This window comes from Lissotriton helveticus, chromosome 1_1 (genome assembly GCF_964261635.1).
Source record: "Lissotriton helveticus chromosome 1_1, aLisHel1.1, whole genome shotgun sequence".
Lineage (NCBI taxonomy): Eukaryota > Metazoa > Chordata > Amphibia > Caudata > Salamandridae > Lissotriton > Lissotriton helveticus.
Window position 1 is genome coordinate 373,700,780 of NC_136057.1, and position 20,851 is coordinate 373,721,630.

The 20,851-nt window shown below is 43.5% G+C and overlaps 1 protein-coding gene across 6 annotated transcripts in view; it reads right to left on the bottom strand.

Annotated features, from left to right (window-relative positions):
* WNK1 (WNK lysine deficient protein kinase 1) overlaps positions 1 to 20,851 on the bottom strand; it is a 1,347,111-nt gene that overhangs the window by 784,084 nt on the left and 542,176 nt on the right. For all 6 annotated transcript variants that reach the window (XM_078673696.1, XM_078673699.1, XM_078673700.1 and 3 more), the window contains one exon: positions 8,585 to 8,921. In XM_078673696.1, the coding sequence (XP_078529822.1) occupies positions 8,585 to 8,921 (337 nt within the window). The remainder of the gene's footprint in view (positions 1 to 8,584; positions 8,922 to 20,851) is intronic.

The following is a 20,851-nucleotide window of genomic DNA, read 5'->3' on the forward strand; positions in this document are numbered from 1 at the left end:
CACTCAACAGCACACAGCACTCAACAGCACACAGCACTCAACAGCACACAGCACTCAACAGCACACAGCACTCAACAGCACACAGCACTCAACAGCACTCTGGCCTCAACAGCACTCTGCCCCCAACATCACTCTGCCCCCAACAGCACTCTGCCCCCAACAGCACTCTGCCCCCAACAGCACTCTGCCCCCAACAGCAGTCTGCCCTCAACATCACACAGCACTCACCAGCACACAGCACACACTATCAACAGCACACATCACTCTGCACTCAACTGCACTCTGCCCTCAACAGCACTCTGCCCTCAACAGCACTCTGCCCTCAACAGCACTCTGCCCTCAACAGCACTCTGCCCTCAACAGCACACAGCACTCAACAGCACACAGCACTCAACAGCACACAGCACTCAACAGCACACAGCACTCTGCACTCAACAGCACTCAACCGCACTCTGCACTCAACAGCACACAGCACTCTGCACTCAACAGCACACAGCACTCAACAGCACACAGCACTCAACAGCACACAGCACATAACAGCCCTCTACACATAATTGCCCTCTCCACACGACTGACACCACAAGGGGCATGTAGCGTCTGGCTCGGCGGCGCTGTTGGGAGAGAGTCTGGATGTTAGGCCACCACCGGCCGCGCTGACATCTATCTGTAGCTGGGTAAGATTGCTGCGGATGCTAGATCAAGCTGGAGAGGAAAACGTTTGACTGCCTATCTCTGCGCCCAGCCTCCTACCTATATGGGGCATACATCGGTCCTGAGCCACCCCCCGGATCACTGAGGACCCATCAATATTTATATGCCTGATTTGTTGGGTCTTGGCTGAGGCTATATCCGAAGTGCTGCGCAGTATGAATTACACTGTAAGAAGGAGGTAACCACCTTCACTCGCTAACTTCCCCGCATCGCTCCATTCTTGGGATAATCGCGCTATGACAAACAGATGCGAGTCTACAAAGGGTACCTCCACTGGACATTTTAACCGGTGTCACTTGATATACTAAACGTACCAATGAATGCTTAAGAGTGCAGTGCTAAGACGTGCAAGTGTTTTTTTTTAGTGACAAACACGATGTTGCATTATTCCAAGTGACTCCCACAAATCCAAATTCTCTTCGTAATCATCACTCACCCTCGTAATGCACTATTGCGGTCTGTCCCTTCTTCGGAAAGGTTCGTTCTATTAAAAAACAAGTGGCACTTCAACCGATCGCGAAAGCGATCGTATTGTAAAACAAGAACTACAGTGTGGACGAGCATGTATGAGTAATCTTCTGTGAGCCTCGCCTGCTGCCTCTCGTCATTTAACATTGAACGCGCTCACCGCTGTGAACGCGTTCGCATCATCTGGCTTGCATTACACGGGCACTCTGACAGCTCGTAATTAAGATTAATCACTCTGCCATGCTCGTTCTCGCACACAAAATGCCACATCGGGCACGCGTACATTACTTACAGCCTATCACTTCAAGGCTACTACATACACAGCACAGGGAAGACGAATCACTGACCAGATGCCAGAAAACGCAAAGGAATGTGTGGAATTCCTCTCACCAAGGCCCTTCTTCTTCTTCTTTTTTTTCTTATAACATTAGGATCTCGAAACTCCTCCCCCAGGGGGAGGAGTCCGAGCCCTAAAAAGGGAGATGCAAGTAACCCTGCCAATTACAGGCCAATAAGTTTGACAGTGTGCCAAACAAAATTCAAGGCAAGTTTTGAATAAACTGATCGATAGAGTGGACGTTAATAAAATAATGTTACCTCTTCAAACTGGCTTTAAGCCAAAGGTCAGCACAATTAACCAGATTTTTAGATTTGAGATTTTATATTGGAGAAGCGTTTTATTACAACAACAAAAGCTCTATGTGGCATATATAGATTTTGGAGCTGCATTTGATCTTACCTCACGCCCAAAAGTATGGCATGTTTTATGAAACATATAGGGGTTCTAGGCAATCTTGTTCAGCTTTTAAGCAAACTGTATGAGAACAACTTTGCACAGGTTCGCTGGGGCCCCAATGGAGAGCGGACCAAACGCATCCTGATTAAATGGGGGTGCTCCAAGGATGTGTTCTCGCACCTAAATTGTTTTCCTTATATATGAATGATATTCCTGAAGTTATGGAAAATTGCAGAAAGGATCCCCCCCCGCCTCCCGCTTCCCCCCACTCTAAATAACAGGACGGTTCTAATGTTACTTTTCGTCGATCCTCTTCTCATCTCGAAGACGCCTATGGGTGTGCAAGTTTTAGTCAATAGATTTTTATGTTTGTGCAAGTCAAGGGACCTTAAACTACATTATATAAGACCACATTTATGGTGTTGGGAAAGGGTATGGGTAAAGAAATGGTCATTCATGTTGGTAATGTAAATGTGTTGTATTTGTAAAGCGCACGGCTGCCCACGCGACGGGCATCCCGGCGCTGCACTCAAACCGCTTTGGAACCCTTCCTGGCTTTTCCATGTGAAATGTCCACTCCTGGGCACCCCCAAGGTGAAGCCAGGCATCCAAGCGCTGCTGGGGCCGTTGTGGAGATTAAGCAAGCTATTGCCCAGAGTCACAGAGTGGGACCCATGATTAGACTAGGCACCGAGGCAAGAATTATCAGGTCCGAGAAGATTGAGTTCCAGAGCCGCCGAGGCAGGAATTGAACCCTGGTCCCGGGCCAGACCTCTGCATCAGGGTCTGCCGCTCTAACCATTGAGCCACGCGTCTCTGGTAATGAGGCACTAGAAAGGGTAGATAACTTTGATTACCTAGGGGTGTGACTAATGGAAATTTTAAGAGGCTGGGTCAATTAAAAATAACAATTAAAGAAAAGGGGTAACCCGGTGTTCCTCAGAATCTGGGTAATTAATGGTTAAGCATAAGAATGGTTCTGTTGGGTAAGACACATTACTTTGAAACTACTACGGCAGCCTGCTCAGCAACCCCAAATAATGCCTAATCTCTGCTGATGACAGATAATAATCTAGAAACACGTGTCCAGAGATGGCCAGCACTAATCTGCACCCACCTGGTGAAACACTCTAAAGACTTTGCAAGTGTACTCGCTTGTCGGACTGCATCTACCAAGATGCTTAGGGGCGACCCTGCTGGGAGGTGAAGCAGTGTGCTCCCACACCAATTTTCACTAAAGTCACATAATTGCACCTTGACACGAATTCTGACGGTCTTATCATGCACTGTATGTTATCATTGAATGAAGTAATTCTGATATAAATTGCATAATATAATCTCTTTATCTCATGACCTTTTATTTGAGCATTTATTTCTCAATTAATGTGTGTATTAGAGAGCGTTTATTCTTGATTGCATTAATAAGCAGTTTCAAAGTAATGTGTCTTACCCAACAGAACCATTCTTATGCTTAACCTGGGTCAATTAAAAGCCCTGTGCGCTATGTTCAAAATCAAAATTGGAGTGGCCCTAAAATATTTGCGAGAGTTTATTTAAAGAGTTTTATATAGCGCTGGCTAGACCCGAAGGTATCAGAGCGCTTTACATTAGGTTCCGCAATGTAACAGAAAATGATCACAATCACACAATTCGTCAAAAAATAAGCAATACATTAAGAGAGGAGAGAAAGGAGAAGAACAAAAATAGTGGAGGGGGGAAGGGGAGGTGAGAAGAGGGAGGATGAGGGTAGAGACGACAGGAGAGCCGAAAGGAAGTCTGTCTAAAGACCGAAGGGGTAGGTGACGTCCAAGCCGGTCTCCCGTTTAGCTAAACCAGGTAACTCCATCGGGCATCAGACAAAATAGCTAGGTCTCAAGTGACGAGGGGAAACGTTCACAGAAAAACAGGGTGGGGACTTAGGGCAAGGACAGGTGAGCTGGAGAGAGTAGAGCAGAGAGGGGTAGGGGAAGGAGGGGGATAAGGTCAGGAGAGACGCGGGAGAGTTTGCCCAAAGTCCGGCTGGGTAGGTGATGGTCAAGGAGGGAATCCAAAGTCCATCTCCCCTTTAGCTCGTGAGGTAGCTTCACCGGGAACTACCTCACGGGCTAGACGACCCAGACGAGGCACTGAAGCACTCTTTTGCAGCGAGTTGCATGCTCCTTCCAGAACCCAAGATTAGTAATTGTAGTGTAAAAAACATATTTTAGCATTACATTAACAAGATTATGAATAAAGAAAGCATATTCTACCAATTCCTAAAAAAAACAATTGATATTATCAGATTCCATATTTCATCTAAGAACAATAAGCATAATTTACTGGCTGATCAAAATTTATAAGCAGCTACTGTTTGTAACTGATGCTCATTAATATATTATGAGAGATGTTCATTTTTCAATATAACTATCAATCTGAAACTAAGGGGTTTTGAGGTGCACTCATTTGAATGTTGTGTAATTGCACTTGTAAACAATGCTATTTGCCTGGTTATATAGAACAATACATTTTAGAAGCGTTTGTTATTATTGGCATTATACAGCCCTGAAAAAAGTCCCATTGGGGACAAAGTGCATTGGTTGGGCTTGATCAATTTCAACGTTACAAATACAAAATAAATACAAAATGATATCACAAAATAAGAATATCGTCTGGAAAATGGACCTAATTGTATGACAACTGTGATGGGGAGCGGAAGAAACGTTTGAGCAAAGGGTGCGCCTTGTGGATGTAGACTCAGTACTTTACTCAAATTATTTAATTTTGGGTGCTACTACATTGAAAATAAGTTTTAAGGACTAACTGGCGTACGTAACCCGTCAATAGGTGCTAAATGGGGTAGTCGGCACAGATCTGAGAGCACCATCTGATTGCTTTCATGTACGAAGTAGAGGATGCAGCATATGAAATCACAACTAACATAGTAAATTGTGAGCCAAACCCCTCAAAAAAAACTTGGGGCCCCCGTAGAAATTGATTCTTGAATACAAGTGCTATGACTATGGAAGAAACGTTTGACGTCGTTGGGATGTGTTGATCTTCATACATCTATGATCCCCAATTCAATTAAAGCACTCCTAGACTCAAGCTCCTTGGCATATATATTTTGTAGGTGTGTATCCATTAATATATTCAATATTTATAAAGATAAATATAGCGCGTACCTGACCCAAGAGGGTATCAGAGCGCTTTACATTTAGGATCGTAGCGTTACAAGTTACATCAGATACAAGAGCATAGTAAGGTACAGTACACAAACAATGTTTCAATAATTTGTAGGATGGACGGGAGGAAGGAGTAATAGCTGGGAGACAAGGAAGAACAATGCCCAATGTCCGGTTGGGTAGGTGACGGTCAAGGGGGAAAACCAGGGCCAATCTCCTCATTGGCTGTCAAGCAGCTCCACCGGTCATCAGCCATGTTGCTCAGGTCTCAGCGTTCAGGAAAAAACAGTTTTTAGTTTATTTGGTTTGCTAAGGTTATATAGTGCTATCTAGACCCGGAGGTATGAGAGCCAAAACTTGGGGAACGTTGCATTAGAAGGTACATCAAAAGGATTATAAAGCGCTGGCAAGACCCGTAGGTGTCAGAGCGCTATAACAGAGGAACATTGCGTTACAATTTACATCAGTTACAAAAGTGTAGTGAGGTACAGTAAACAAGCAACTAGGTTGAGGGAATTTATAGGAAAGGAGGGGAGGAAGGAGCCATAGCAGAAAGACGAGGAAGAACTGTGTCCAATATCCGGAGAGACAAATAGAGAGAGAAAGGGGAGAGGTAGAGTGAGAAGGGAGAGGATGAGGGGGAAAATGGAAAAGATAAAGGGAAAGTCAGCCCAAAGACCGAGTGGGTAGGTGACGGCCAGGGAGATAATCCAAGGCCAGTCTCCTCTATAGCTCTCAAGGAAGCTCCAACGGACATCAGTCCGAAAGGTAGTCCAGAGCCAGTCTCCCCTATAGCTCTCACAGGAATCTCCAACGGGCATAGGTCAGAAAGGTGGATAGAAAGGAGACAGGGCAAAGGCAGAGCGTAGGAAAAACGAAGAGAGCGAGACAGGGAGAAGGGAGAAACTGTGCCCAAGGTCCGGCTGGGCAGGTGACGGTCAGGGGGTGAGCCGAGGTCGATCTCCTCATTAGCTGCACAGAGCAGCTCCACCGGGCGTCGGACATAATGCTCGGACTCCGCTGTCAGGATAAAGGTCATGTGAGCTCAGGGATAGTCAGAAAAGTGTGTGTGGGGGGGGATGGGGGGGGGGAAGAGTGGGAACCATGTTCCAAAAGAATTGCAGACGTCCTCATGAGGCCAGGCACAGTCCTGGATGGGTAGAGTAAGTCAAAGATCAGCAGGAGGGGAGGGTCATCATTGTCAGCCATGTTGCGGTCAGACATCCTTGGACTCTGTGCCATACCGAGAGTGTGTCGAGTGCGGCGGAGCTTTGCAGGGATGGAAGAGTCCGCTGCCCATTAGTTGTTTAAACAGGCCACAAAGTCAATCAATCCCGGCGTCCCTAGGCGCCCTGTAAATGCGCCGGGACACATCTCCCTATAGAGTGGGGGCTGCCATTTCGCCTCGCGCATGGATGGAGGGGAGAGGGGACCGCTCACCTCGCTCTTCGGCAACAGGAGCCTCTGGGCAGACTAGCCGGCATGTCTGCTGCGGTATTAAGGTACCTCCAGGCGCACCGCAATCCCCAGCACCTCACCACTGGCGCCCCCGGCAATGCGCTCACCTCGTTGTCACATCAGAAACTATCGTGGGCTCCCAACAGTGACTCAGTTACAGATCCAGATACCTTCCCCGTAAGAGTAGTAATCAACATCGGGGCTAAAGCGCCAAAACGTGGCCATTTGCGGTATATAAACTCGTAGTCTGGTGTCCATACCTGGCCTTTTAAAGTCCTCCGTATGACTGCCTGAGTTTAGCGCTGTGGGCGTGGGATGCGCTCCATAACATTACCGGTGACCCGCACTTTAGGCTGGGGAAGCAGCGTGCCACGCAGGCCCCCGCCTGGCGCCCCGCATGAGCAGAGAGCCGGACAAACAGGGAGAAGGTCACGGCAGCTCGCGGGGTCCAAGCGTATTGTCAGCGGACCGCACTAGGTGCCCGCCTCTCTCCAGATGGACATGGAGGCTTGATGGTACGGGCACCCGATTTACACCGCAACACTCCCAGCCGCACTCACTTTCTGAGTTGTGCGCACTTTTAACAGACACGCACCAGCAACTGACAGCTCATGTATATCAGGCCGTGGTGAAACCTCAGGCGGCGAGATTACTAGTAGACTTCAGGAGACGCACTCAGCTGCTGGAAAACTACGGCGTAGGTGACCCTGGAGTCAGCCTTCGTTAAGGTGCACCCCACTGTACGTTCGCAGGTGAGAAAAGGTGCCGCAGCAGCATAGATCGTCACAGGGCGCTTTACAGGGAACTTTGAGCACTTGCCTGATCCTCTGCCGTATCATGCCTCCAGCCAGGTCATCTGCCCACACAAATCACAACTGTAACACCTGGGTGGTTCCGCCGTTGCCTGGGTCCGCCATCTTGTGACAATTCGTACCACGTCGTCTGCCGCGTAGGATGGAATTTAAATCACCTATCGATATTGTTACCTTTTCATCTTTCCTTTGGTTAAATCTATCAAGGAAAACAAGACGCTTTCTTGGTGGAAGTTGGGGACCAATGTAGCATTTTTTTCAGTCCCATGTGCCAGTAAATATCACATACATTCCATATTTGGTGTCTTTAGTCACTTGGTCCGGTTTGAAATGTCTAAATGACCTGCCAACATCACTCCACTAGATTTCTAACTACAGGCGGCACAGAAATTAATTGTCTCTATAAAAATAAACAAATAGAAGGCCAACACAACGATTATCCCCAGTGTATAAGTAAGTCAATAAAACAGTCCACACAACCACAAAAATGGAGGAGCAGAATGTGGGTGGCGCATAACAACGCCCTGGGATTGAGAAAGGTATTCCTACCTAGCAGATCAATATGGGAAGTGGACAATAAGGTCATTAGTATAGCTGTCTTGCCAGTGCCCACCATAGTTGAAAAAAAAGCAAGATAGGCAATCAACGTTAGTCAGAAGCATTAGATGAGAAACAGGACTACCTGTAATTTATGCATTTTCATAATAAACTATTTAACAGCCTTCTTCTTAAAGGAGGTTGGCAGAATAGCAGAAAATAGGCCAATTTAACCTGCTAAGGGACATATAAAAATACTGCCCATATACCTAGAAAGATGCACCATTCTATAGGGGTAGAACGATTAAAGCTAAGGAACTTCAGATGAATTCTAAGGGTTCTTTGAGAAAACACCATTAGACTTCAAACCTTACAGCCATAAATGGAAAAAATATGCAACTGAAAAGTAACTACAATAAAGGAGCACTGTGACAATGCAAGAAAGAAAGCGCAAGTTCACTTGGCATCCCATTTATGACTGCTATCAAATAATTGATGTTGATCATCTTTCTCCTGGCAGGTAGGTCAGTCAAGTATGTCCATCATTTTTGTTTTCCCTCCCACAAACCAAAACCAAGGTCCCTGCTGGAGATTAAAAAAAAGTCCTTGAGCAGTGAGACAATAACAGAAGGATCGCATGAACCATGAACATGATTCTTATTTAAGCACTACCAAACATGCATAATACACACTGTACTCACATGTAACAGATATGCTAGGTTGCTGATATTGCAGCTGTTGGTGTTGATCAGCTTCTGGCTCCTCAGGCTCTACTTGGGATGAAACTGCGGGAGAGGTAGACGGTATAGTGCCAGTACTGGTGGATGGGACTGGTTGCGCTGGTTTTGTTACAGACTGTGAAGGACCAGAAGGCTGCTGCTCTAACAGATGCTTATTGATTTCCTCTTGTTTCCTCTTCTCTTGCTCTTCCCGCACCAGTTGTCTCTGCTCTCGCTTGCGTTTGATTAAAGACACCCTGTCCCGAATTGCTTTAGCCATAGTTTTGTGATCTCCATCACACACATACCCAGATTCCACCTGCAGAAAACCATGATCAAAATGTATTAAGGGCAATTGTAGCAATACTACAGTAATCTTCGACTTGGCCTTCTAAATAATCACATTTTACACACTGGTACCACAACCTAAACCGTCCTTTGGAATGTATGGTTGAACTAATCATTAGTGCCAACCTTTGCTTTACTTGTGTAAAATTATCATAAGCAGGCTACTTAAAGGCACGATACCATACGTACAGCACTGCCTCAAGTACAATTATGATTTCATTTACAAAAATATTGAGCAATGACTCAACAAGACCAACATAGGCTTTATTATATTACTGAGAGTGACTAAAGTGGAAATGCTTGAAAGGAAACAAAAGAAAGGTGCAACAGAAGGAAATGGGGAACAAAAAATGCATACTGCACAGCAGGACACAAGAAGCTGGAATATATATATATTGACAGTACAAAGGATAGGTGGTTATGAGGCCAGTTGGGAATAAGACTTATGTAGTTTTAATTTAGTGAATCAGAGAATGAAGGAGACAAAGCAGCAGTGGTGTGGGGAAGGACATGTCAACTTATGAATGAGAACGTAATTAGAAACAAGACAAAGCATGGGCAAGGTTATAGGAGAGTTAAGAGTTAAGTTGAGAAGTTGGAACTCAAAATGTGTACACACGAAGCAGAAAAATTAAATTACATATCTTAAGAAAAAAGCCTAAAGTGGCATAACAGGAGTAACCGGAAAGTACCCCAGAAAACGATCACACCAGGAGCAACCTCAACACAGATGTGATGGGTATAAATCGAAGTGTAAGCGGTACACTATGATAAGCCACCATTTTACAACAATACCGGTTACTGTGAAAATTTGTTTATCAAAAGACTCCTTCACCTCAGATGCACCCAAAAACGAGATTCAAGCAAGTGTTATTAAAACTTTCTGAAGACTTTCAAAGCAGATCCTTACAACAGTTTGAAGGCAAACCAAAAAGCAGTCTTTTGTACTTCTAAGCAGATCCAACTGCATAGCATAAAATCTTTGAGGCACGCCTGTAAAAGGTCAGAAAGGATACCAGGTGGGCTTAATATAGTAATAGTACAAAACACTCCAATCAAAAGAACCAAGTAATAAAACATTTTTGCATTTGGTACACACATGGCCCTGGCTAAGAAATGTGATGTGAACTATGGACACAAATCTACAAAGTAGTGGCCTCAGGACCTCGACTTGAAGAATAACGGCAGATCATCAGCCCACATCAGACCAATCTGAAAGTTGAGACTTCAATCATAATTCCCACTAGCACAGCTATCAACTATTGCCAAACATACCAAGAATTAGTTGGCAGGAAATATTGCAGGAAATAAACCATTACACCTTACAAATACGTAATACCTATCAGGGACAACACACTGAAACATCAAAGCTTAAGGCTGAGCCCAAGCACTCACTCATAGGATGTGCAACACAGGTGAAGCCCATACCAAACGTGGTGATATTAAACAGATAAACATACAACGGAGGGAGGGGCACAATCCCCCACACACTGCTTATAATGCCTGACAGTATTTACCACCAACACCAGCACAGCAACATCAACTTCTCTTAGTATAGTGACAAACACCACTGCTCAACAGATACACTAGGGACACACGTCCATCTGCAGTACACTTTCTTCCCCAGGATTGCCACCATCTAATAACCAAAGTGAAGACATGCTCTCAAACCTTAAACAATTCTTTCATACCTTGTCACACAACACATACAAACATCTACTGAACATGAGCAGTCTTCCACAAGGGCAACAGCATGCTCTCAGAAGTCTTGTAATCCCAACTTCACATGACGCTACAAAACAATGCCATGTCTGAAAGGTTCAAAAGACCAAGATTTAGATGTAAAAGCCATCAAGCAGTTTACTCATGAAAAATATGGTGAACGCTGATATCAGACTCTGGTCTGACCACGGTCCTCCCACTGAAGATACACATTCAGTAAATATAGAAAGAACAACCATTTAGCTACTAACCACACTCTTGAAACCATGTGCCTACTCGCTGAAAATGAGAACGACATTCTTAATGTATATCTAAATCAATTAGATGTTTGCACTGATAATTTGGTATGTAATGGGGATAATTTAGGACAAAAAGTTACGTGAAATGAAACTCGTACCTCATCATGTTGGCATGTGCGATGGCATACTACAGGACTTGGCCATCCATATGAAAAGATTTCTGTTACCCACTTAGGACCTCAGAGGGCAGAGGCAGTTAATCCTCCAAGAGCAGCTGCCATCTCAACGACAGACTAAGCTAAGTGTTGTTGGTAGGATGCACACCGACGTATCTTTTCGACACTTTAATTGCTGTTAAGCATTTTTGATGGAGTTCTGGGGTAAAGCACACTGAAGAGTAGAAGAGAAAATTAACTCCTTGTGGGCGTATCAAGTACTAGTGGTTCAAGTACTAATGGTTACTCTCACTCACAAAGTGATCAATGTCTGAATCTGGAGTGGTCTGGACCAGATCTTTGCCTTCACCCGGTTCTGCAGGGATCAGATATGTGAAACTGGCCCAAACATGACACAATGCAGCCAGAAAGTTTTCATAACAGGTCTAGGCAATATACTGAAAAGGCTTAATTGTGGCATCCACTACACTGTTAGAACATGATGCGGAAATCTTCCAATTGTGAAAACTGTTATATCTCCTTTCAAATTAGAGCAATGTGTGTCATCTTGGATATGCAGCAGAAGATGCTGGTCACTTCTAACTTTAAGTGCATGAGAGAACACAATTCAAGAGCCATTATCGCTGGAATAAGGTCAAAGGTGGAGGTGGACCTCCTTTAGCCAAGATTTGCAATTGAGAATTGGAGTACTCTGTTTAAGACATTCAAAAAAACAGGGCTAGATCAGAGGAATTATGATGTTGCCTATCAGACATGGTTGTTTGGGTGGGAGGAAAAGACTTCTGAGACAACTTGGATTTTTCATGGCTGAGGACTCTTGGAGACTACAGTCAACCTATGTTATTTACACATTTATTTGACAAACTTTGTCTGCCTGTGCAGGGTACTACTTGGTAGACATCCTCAAAGCAGGCAAATTAGAAGGAAGGTGTATGGTCAAATCAACCAATGCTACTTGCGGCAAAAAGAAATTGCAGGACTTGGAGAAAAGAGTGAAAGCGCTGCTGTTACACCTGTGGGGGCACTGATTTGAACCTACCTGCTCCCTGCCATCACTGCTGGGTATTCCAGTCTCCCTCCCGCCGCCGCAGCACTCCATTTCTGCGGCCGCTGTGTGGAGGGGGTCTATGCCCTTCTCAGGCTCCCTTGCGCAACCGTCATTTCCGCGCCCGGAGGCGCTACAAAAGCGAGCACAGCCCCGGTGGAGCGGGCGCTGCTGTTAAACCTGTGGGGGCACTGATATGAACCTACCTGCTCCCTGCCATCACTGCTGGGTATTCCAGTCTCCCTCCCGCCGCCGCAGCACTCCATTTCCGCGGCCGTTGTGTGGAGGGGGACTACACTCCCCAGGCTCCCTTGCGCAACCGTCATTTCCGCCCCGGAGGCGCTACAAAAGCGAGCACAGCCCCCGCGCCGCGGGCCCGCGCGCGGGCTACGAGGCCAGAGGAGGCCGGGCTGGGCCACGGGATTAATTCTTGATTGTCTGGACTAACAAAGTAAGACATTGGCATCAAACAGTATAATGCGTCGCACAAGGAGTTATCGTAGTGTTCTGTTGTGACTCATGTATAGTGTTTTTACTGCTTTTGTAACATAATCCTGTTTTATTTTTTTGAAAGTATTGCATGTCCTAAGAAGTAATATTAGCCATGACAAAATCAAAGAAAGTTAAAAGTAAAAGTGTGGTGGGCACCCTGGACGCGTTCTTAGTAAGAGCGGAATCTGCAATTAGTAATGAAATTAAGCAAACGGAATGTAGGCTCTCTCTTGCCTCACAACTGCTTCAGAGTCGTTATGATACTATTAGTATAAACCTAGTTGAGGGTCAGGTTTAGGGAGGACTCGAATCTAATGAGGGTCCCTTATTTCAGCACGATTCTCCTAGTATTGAACAGACCTTGGATTCGCCAACTCTAGGAGAAAAGCTAACTGTATTAACAAGGGCACAAAGATTTAAACAAATAGATGGAGGAAGCCCCCCCCCCCCCCATTAAATAAAAAACGAAGGGCACAGATAACTAAAACATCACATAAACAGTTGTTAACTAAATCTCAGGGTAAGAAAGGTCCGCAAGAGACCATTGATATACCACCTGAACTTGTAACTGACTCTAGTCATGACCTAGTATTACCGGATACAATGCCAATACAAACAGTACCAATTTTGCACCAAGGTAGGGGGGAACATTTCTGGAGTAAGCTTCAAGTAGCCCATGTACAACCCATTTTAAGTAAATTGGCAGATATTGAAAAACGGTTATCTAGTTTTGAGAACAAATACTTTAATGGCTGTATACCACAAGCTGGACCTAGAACCGGCTTATCGATCCAACAGGGTAAAAATAGAAGTAGGGAAGTGGCTACTCCAGCCCGCTCGGGCCTGAAACCTCCAATGGCACAATGAGTCCCACCACAATTGTAGAGACCTCTACCGAGGTTGGTAACCAGGCATCAAATTCGAGGAGTATGAAAAACCCTGTAGGGGCAGGTATTCCTCACAATGTATGTGGCCAATATAAGACAAGTGTGGTGGATTGACCATCAAAAAATCCACCAAAACACTTACCTGATAGTAGCCCAGACTCAATTTTAAACCTGCCACCCCAAACTACACCCTATATCGCTGTTTTGACAAATGTTCGACCATTGAACCCAGGGGAAGGGGAAGACTGGACTGGACAGCATTGAGAAATAAATCACTGTATCTTGTAAATGCCAAAACAGGAATCAACCGTAATATCCTGTTCTCTGAATTAAAAATGGGTCCAAGAGTCAGATGGGTTGGGCTAACGGAGAAAATCCTTGAGGGGGACTGTATAGTTCTAACGTTTAGGTCCCCAGGTCTGGTGAGAGCTATAAATGATAGGCTGTTCCACCAAACTATAGATAAATCAAAAGTTATGATCCTACCGTTGTGTTTCTTCTACCGTCCCCTCTCATGGCAAACAAAATAGCAGTAACAGGGTGTTATAATAAAATAAACCAGCAATCACAATGTCCACCCTGGTTTCATGTAAATCGTTTTGACCCCTTGAGTACCTTAGCAGAGGTCGATTGATTACAATCAGGGAACCTTATGGAAAGTGCCACTGAAGATAAGATCACTTCTTCCATAGGTATTGGGAAATCTAATGCGGATTCATTTGTTGCGGACTATGATTATGATGACTTTCAGCCGTCTTGTAACAAAGACTTAACTCTGGCTCTGGTTATGGAGAGTGAAGAAATCAAGGAACCTACACAAGTTGACCAACTGGTTGGGTGGTCAGATTCAAGTAAACATCGAGATAGAGGGAAAAAACAACTGGACAGATGTACTCTACGTTTAATATCATGGAATGTGGCAGGCATTGCACGAAGACTACGGGATGAGGTGTGGATGGGTTATATTAACTCCTTTGACATCATTTGCCTTCAGGAGACTTGGAGCAAAACTGATCTTTGTTTGGATGGATATTATTCATCCACTGCTCATGCTGTACCTTCATTGGCAGCAAGGGCAAAAGGTTGTCTAATCTCGGTCAAATATAAGTCAGTGAAAATTGATACATTAATGGTTTCCGCATGGTATCAATTAATCCTGATCACTAATCTACTTAATGTCCCTCTTCTCCTGATTAATTGGTACTATAACATTTTTGATACACACACCGCACTTGTTATTGATGGTTTACAGGCTGAAATAGCAAAGGTGACTGAATTTTCTTTTTCCCTTGTGCATTATGTGGTTGGGGGATTTTAATTGCACCACATGTGATCAAAGTGGGACCAAGGCCTGTGGTCTACTTGATACCAATGATCAACCCATTGCACATTTTAAGCATACTGTACAGGGGGATGCTCTGAATAATATTATTGTTATAAATGAACTGTGTATGTTGGAACTGGTAACTAGTATTGAATAATCGCCAATTCCAACATTTCAGGGGAATGGGGGTCAAACGAGTACAATTGATTTTGTTCTGGTCTCTAGTAGGCATGTTCACCTTATTGAAGACTTCAAAGTAGAAGCAAACCCTGCGAGTGATCACAATCCGCTTGTCCTAATACTGAGTACTGTAGCTGGTAAGGAAGAATTACCTGAACAACCCATAACATTTATCCAGAACCAGGGTCTTAGGCTAAAATGGGATAAGGTGAATTCCAAAAAACTGGAGGAAACTATCTTTAAGGCCAACCGTCTGCAAGTATCTATCTGTTTAACAGATACTTGTGAGCTGGAATTAATTGTTCAGAACTTTGAAGCCCTATGTGAGAATGTGGGTAGGACCTTGCTTAAACCTATAGGGAAGGGTGGTACCCGAGACAATAAATGGTTTGATGCTGAAGGCTCTGCAGCACAAACTCTTTTGAAGAAGGCCGTACATAGAATTCCGCGGGATAAGAATATGGTCAAGAGAGCAAGAATAAATTATAAAGAGACCATCGAAAAAAGGAAAACTAGCATGGGATGACTTAGAGAAAGCTTCTGAACTGAGGGATAGCAGGCTTTTTTTGGCAGGTGATAAATCAACCCTTTCTTAGCAGCGAAAATCAGACCATGATCATGCAGATAACTGGGGAGGTTTGGGAGTCCCATTACTCCAGGATTTTTAATCGAAAGGGCACTACACTGAAAAATGAAAGTGTGGATGAAATTCATTTTAATATGGAGACTGCGCAACAGCTTAGCCTTTCGCTTACCTTGGGGGAAGTAGAGGAGGCCTTGAGAAGAGGCTTGTCACCTAAGGCACCAGGTCCCGATTTCGTACCCTTGGATCTGTTTAAAAACAATCCTATAGTGTGGGTACCTCTGCTGCTAAATGTTTTTAAGGCGATCAATGTGGGGCGTATCCCATCCTCGTGGAAAGAGGCAGTAGTGGTTCCAATTTTTAAAAAGGGCAATAAAAGCGACCCCTGTTGTTACCGGCTAATCTCCCTAATAGATGCTTCCTGTAAACTATTGGGGAGAGTTATACTGGCTCGCCTAGAGACATGGGCAGGCTTATGGGGCATCGTTGTGGACTCACAGTATGGTTTTAGAAATGGCAGAGGCACAACAGAGCAGTGTCTTAATTTGGCCCTGATTATGGGTAAGTACATAAAGGTCAGGTGCGTCTCCATGCACCTGGCCTTTATGGACTTATCCAGTGCCTTCGATACTGTGTGCAGGGAGAAATTATGGCTATTGATGGAGACTATGGGTTTTGAGGAACCTTTGATTACTTTATTACGTAGGGTACACGCCGCTACCTCCGTGGCCATTCGATATGGCCCGGGAGGTGAAAAGACAGGGCCCATTCCATCAACGGAAGGTGTCCGCCAGGGCTGCATTCTTGCCCCCTTTTTATTTTTAATTTACACAAATGGTCTAGAAAAATTTTTGATTGAAAAAAGTTTGGACTTTCCCAAAATTAATGGCAAATATTTACCTTTACTGTCTTATGCAGATGACACTGTGCTAATGACCCTGACTGCAAATAGCATGCAAATATGCTTGGATGCTTTTAATGAATTTATGCTGGGGTTAGACCTAAAGGTAAACTTTACTAAATCGTTTACAATGGTTTGTGGCTCAAATAAGACCAAAACACGTAAATTTGTTGTGGATAACATGGTTATCGAAAAAGTCCCAAACTTTAGTTACTTGGGAAATGTTTTTAATAAATCCTTAAATTGGGACCCTCTTATAATATCATGGGTACAAAAAAAAACAGATCAATAGAGGCTCTCTTTCGTTTTGCAAGCAAACTAGGTCAAAAGCCAATTGCTGAGTTAAAGACTCTGTATAAATCAAAATGCTTGCCTGTGGCAACTTACGGTGCAGGTGTATGGGGATACCATAAATGTTCACAGTTACAAACTATGGATAACAAGTTCTTAAAACGACTATTATCAGTGCCAATTAGTTCTCCAAATATTTTTTGCCACTCCGAGGTAGGCCTAGACTTCGTGAGTGACAATATTCACGTCTCCCCACTTCTTTTGTGGGGGGGAAATATGGTCCTCAGAAGACCTGTTGTTCTCAAAAGAAATCTTGAAAGACTGCATAAATTTGGAAAACGCTTCTAAAATTCCCTAGTTGTGTTATGTAAAGGAAACTTTTGGAAAAATTGGTCTTGGTGATTTCTATGATAACCCACATCTGATTAAACCAGATACAAAAATGGTGATTAATAATGCATATCGTACTACGTTAGGTTGGTCCAAACATGAAAATCATTCTTCATACCAAACAGCTATACCCCAGCAACAATTTTATTTATCTTTTACTTTACATACGCAATGGCGTTTTTACTTAACTAGATTACGGCTAAATGCACTGCACTTTATAGTGGCTTTCCAAAAGCAAAGAGGTTGGTGTGAGAGACTACCCCCTTGCCCATGCGATAATGAAGCTTAACAAAGCACATTGTACTTTGTGCTTTTTTGTACACTTTATAAAGCCCCGCGTGATCGCTTTATTAAACCCCTCCTAAGGGACATTAGACCCTGTAACTTTAGGGAAGGCTTGAAGCATTTAAGATCATTATCAACTGCTGCTATATGTAGTTCTATGCTCAGCTTCATTAGATCAGCAATTTTAATTAGGAATCGCTACTGATATTTTGATTCTATTACTGAAAATCATTGAAAATAATTAGAAATGATGATTTGGATTACATTTTTTAGCTATAATGCAATAAAGTCACGCCAGTTGTCCCACATATTTGAGTGGGAAGGCGCGAGAGGCCAACCCATTTAAATAATGTGGTGATCAACTCTTGAAAATATATATAGTGTACTTTATACTTATTTATAAGCTTTGTAAGGGATAATTTGTTCTCGATTTTATAAAAAATTCTGGCTTTGAAAACTCCTTGCGACAATGTATCAAATTTTACTAGGGTTTTGCAAAATTCATTATGGTTAGTGTGAGAGGTTCTTCAGCTACCATACAATGTAACGAAGCCGTTTCCCGATAATGCACAGTGTACTTTAAATTTGCTTATTAGCTTGTGAGAATGTCGCTTTTGATAATGCACAGTGCACCCCATATCTCCACATCAGCCGTTTAGGGATGTGATTGAGATTACAAAATGAAATCTGGTATAACTGATTTTATATTGTTTTTAATGTAAATTTTAAGGACAAATATATGAATATGGTTAGCTGTATCTTGTTTTGTTTTTGATATAGTCTGCTGGAACTGTGTGTTTTGTATATTTGGAAAATAAATACTATTTGTGACTTTGTAAACTGTATACTTTTATGATTCTTTTCTTTGAATCGAATAAAGTTATCACTGAGACTGAAAGCTAGTTCATGGTGCACTCTATTGAATCACAGGTGCATAAGACACTAATCATGCTTATGCTCCATGTTTAACAAAGAAAACATAAGATCAACTGTGGAAGCTGTTAGGTATTGGTTTAGGGAAGACAGTGCAATAATAATGTTGAATTGTTTTTAGATCTGGCCTAAAGAGCCCTAGCTGTTTGATTTTATGATCTATATTGATGTATTTAAAGGAAAATATTTAAATAGTTGTATTACTTATGTAGATATTCTGGTTTTCATCTAGAGATAATTAATTTGTTGAAAAAAAAAAAAAGTGAACGTTTGAGTTCTAGCGCTTTTTTGCACATTAGCACTTTATTGGACCTGGTAAGAAAAGTCAGTAGGATCGAAGGAAGAGGCCGAAAATGTGTTGGTCAACGGTATGAATAACAAAGCTATTGCTGCTATGGGTTAAAACTTAAAGTCTATTCATGCCTCTTTAAAATTGTTAAGACTATGCCTACTGTGTATGGTTTAAGTTGCATGCAAACTGCTCTTAAATTAAGAGTATAAATATAAATATTTGTCTTAGGACACTAGTGCATTTTAGAAATTGTATTTAAGAAATAACACCTTTTATGGAAATTTTGAAACTAGATGCAATAATTATGACCTAAAGAAAACGCTCATTCTTGAAACTGAACTACCGGTGTTTAGATGCATTGAAATCGGCTGCTTGTATGCCTTAATATTAGAATTCTATCGTTTTAGAAGCTTCTTTATACTGTGTGTGATGTTTTTCTTGTAATCTTAGATTAATACAATAAACTTCACTTACTACTAGGCATGCATCTGTGTTTACCTTAAGTAATCTAGCAGAGAAACCAAGCTAGACTTAAGACAGTGCCTCTAATATAGTTACTTTCTGCAGAAGTGCAGCAACAAAACCATTCAGTCCTAAATATATATACTGTCCGTTTTCTCAATGTCCTAGTCCAGCTGAAGGAAGCTGCCTGGCATCAAGTGGGCAAGGTACGGCCATATATTTGACATTCTCAGTATATGACGCAGGTAGAGGAGAGACCCACAATTGGGTTTACGGGTCTGCATTCCACCACTTAACCTAGAAACAATTGGTACCGAGTCTGTAACCCAGTCCCCTATAATTAACTCAAGACTATTCTGATGCAGGGTGAAATAAGAGTTTTTTTATGAGGAACAAGGCCAGGTATTCACCACAATTCACCTCACACTCAATAATTGTGAGAAGAGCGGTGCTTTATTTCAAAATTCCTCTCACTATTTAGTATTTCCTCAGTCCCGCCTCCCCGGCCCTCGAGCGGCCGATGCCACTTTTTGTCCCCTTTGAATCCTTTAGGCCTACAAAGCACTTTTGTGATCGGGGCCTCCTCACGCCGTGTCTCAGAGGCTGAGAGAAGTGCGTCCTGAGCAAGCACAGTTTTTACATCTGATGTTGTCTTTACAAGACTTTGTAAAGTCAACACTGGGTGAACATTGAAATAACAAGCTGTTGCCATTGAGCAAAGGCAGAGGCTTGTTTATATTTGCATCCCGCTTTCACTTTAATGGAAAAAAAAGTGCTTACTAACTAATGAAGGAGACAGTGTAACGCCACAAGTAAAAGATCCAGTCCTGATGGGCGGTCACAAAAGGAGACAGGGCGGCAACAAGGAGGGGCTAAGCCTCATTATCAATCGGAAGCCAGCATTTACAATGGACAATGACACCAGCCAATGGAAATTATGGGCGGGGCTTCCACTACACTTCTAAAACATACCCTACTACAGCATGCCTCGCAGAGCGAGCATCCATGCGCTGCAACGCTAGGCTCGATCTAAAAAGAGGTCCAGTACCCGAGCTCCCAAGACTAACGTTCTAATCACTGGAGGGTGACTGTTCCTAAAGGGTAGAGAAAGGGGGCCTATTTGGTCGCTAGAAGGACTAATGAAGTTTTCTGCACATCATGCCACACAATTTCCAACTGCAGGTGTATACAGTCTTGGTGGAGAGACACCTGGCTGCCAATATGACATCACAGACTTCGGGGAGGAAGGTCGAAAGCAGTCAACTGTCACCACTCAATCTACACACAAGAAGACAGATAGTGGACAGGTTTGGGTGGAGAACCCTCCCCTAATGCTGCGACATAAGATCCTCCCGAAGGGGTAGCTTGACAGACGTAGTGATGGCCATGCTCAGTAACTCGGGATACCAGACTTCCCAATGCCCACTCCGGACCCATAAGGATGTCCTGGGCCTGGTCGTTCTTGATCTTTTTGAGAACTCTGGGCAGGAGTAGTATGGTCAGAAAGACGTACAGGACGGCTCTACTCCACTAGAAATGAAAAGTGTCTGAGCGAGAGCCGCAAGGAAAATCCAGCGTGCAAAACTGTTTGTTCGATGAGAGACAAACACATCTAACCAAAGCTCTCCCCACTGTTGAAAGAGCTCTTGCACCACATCTGGATGGAGATGCCAGTCGTGATCCGATAGTCATCGATGGC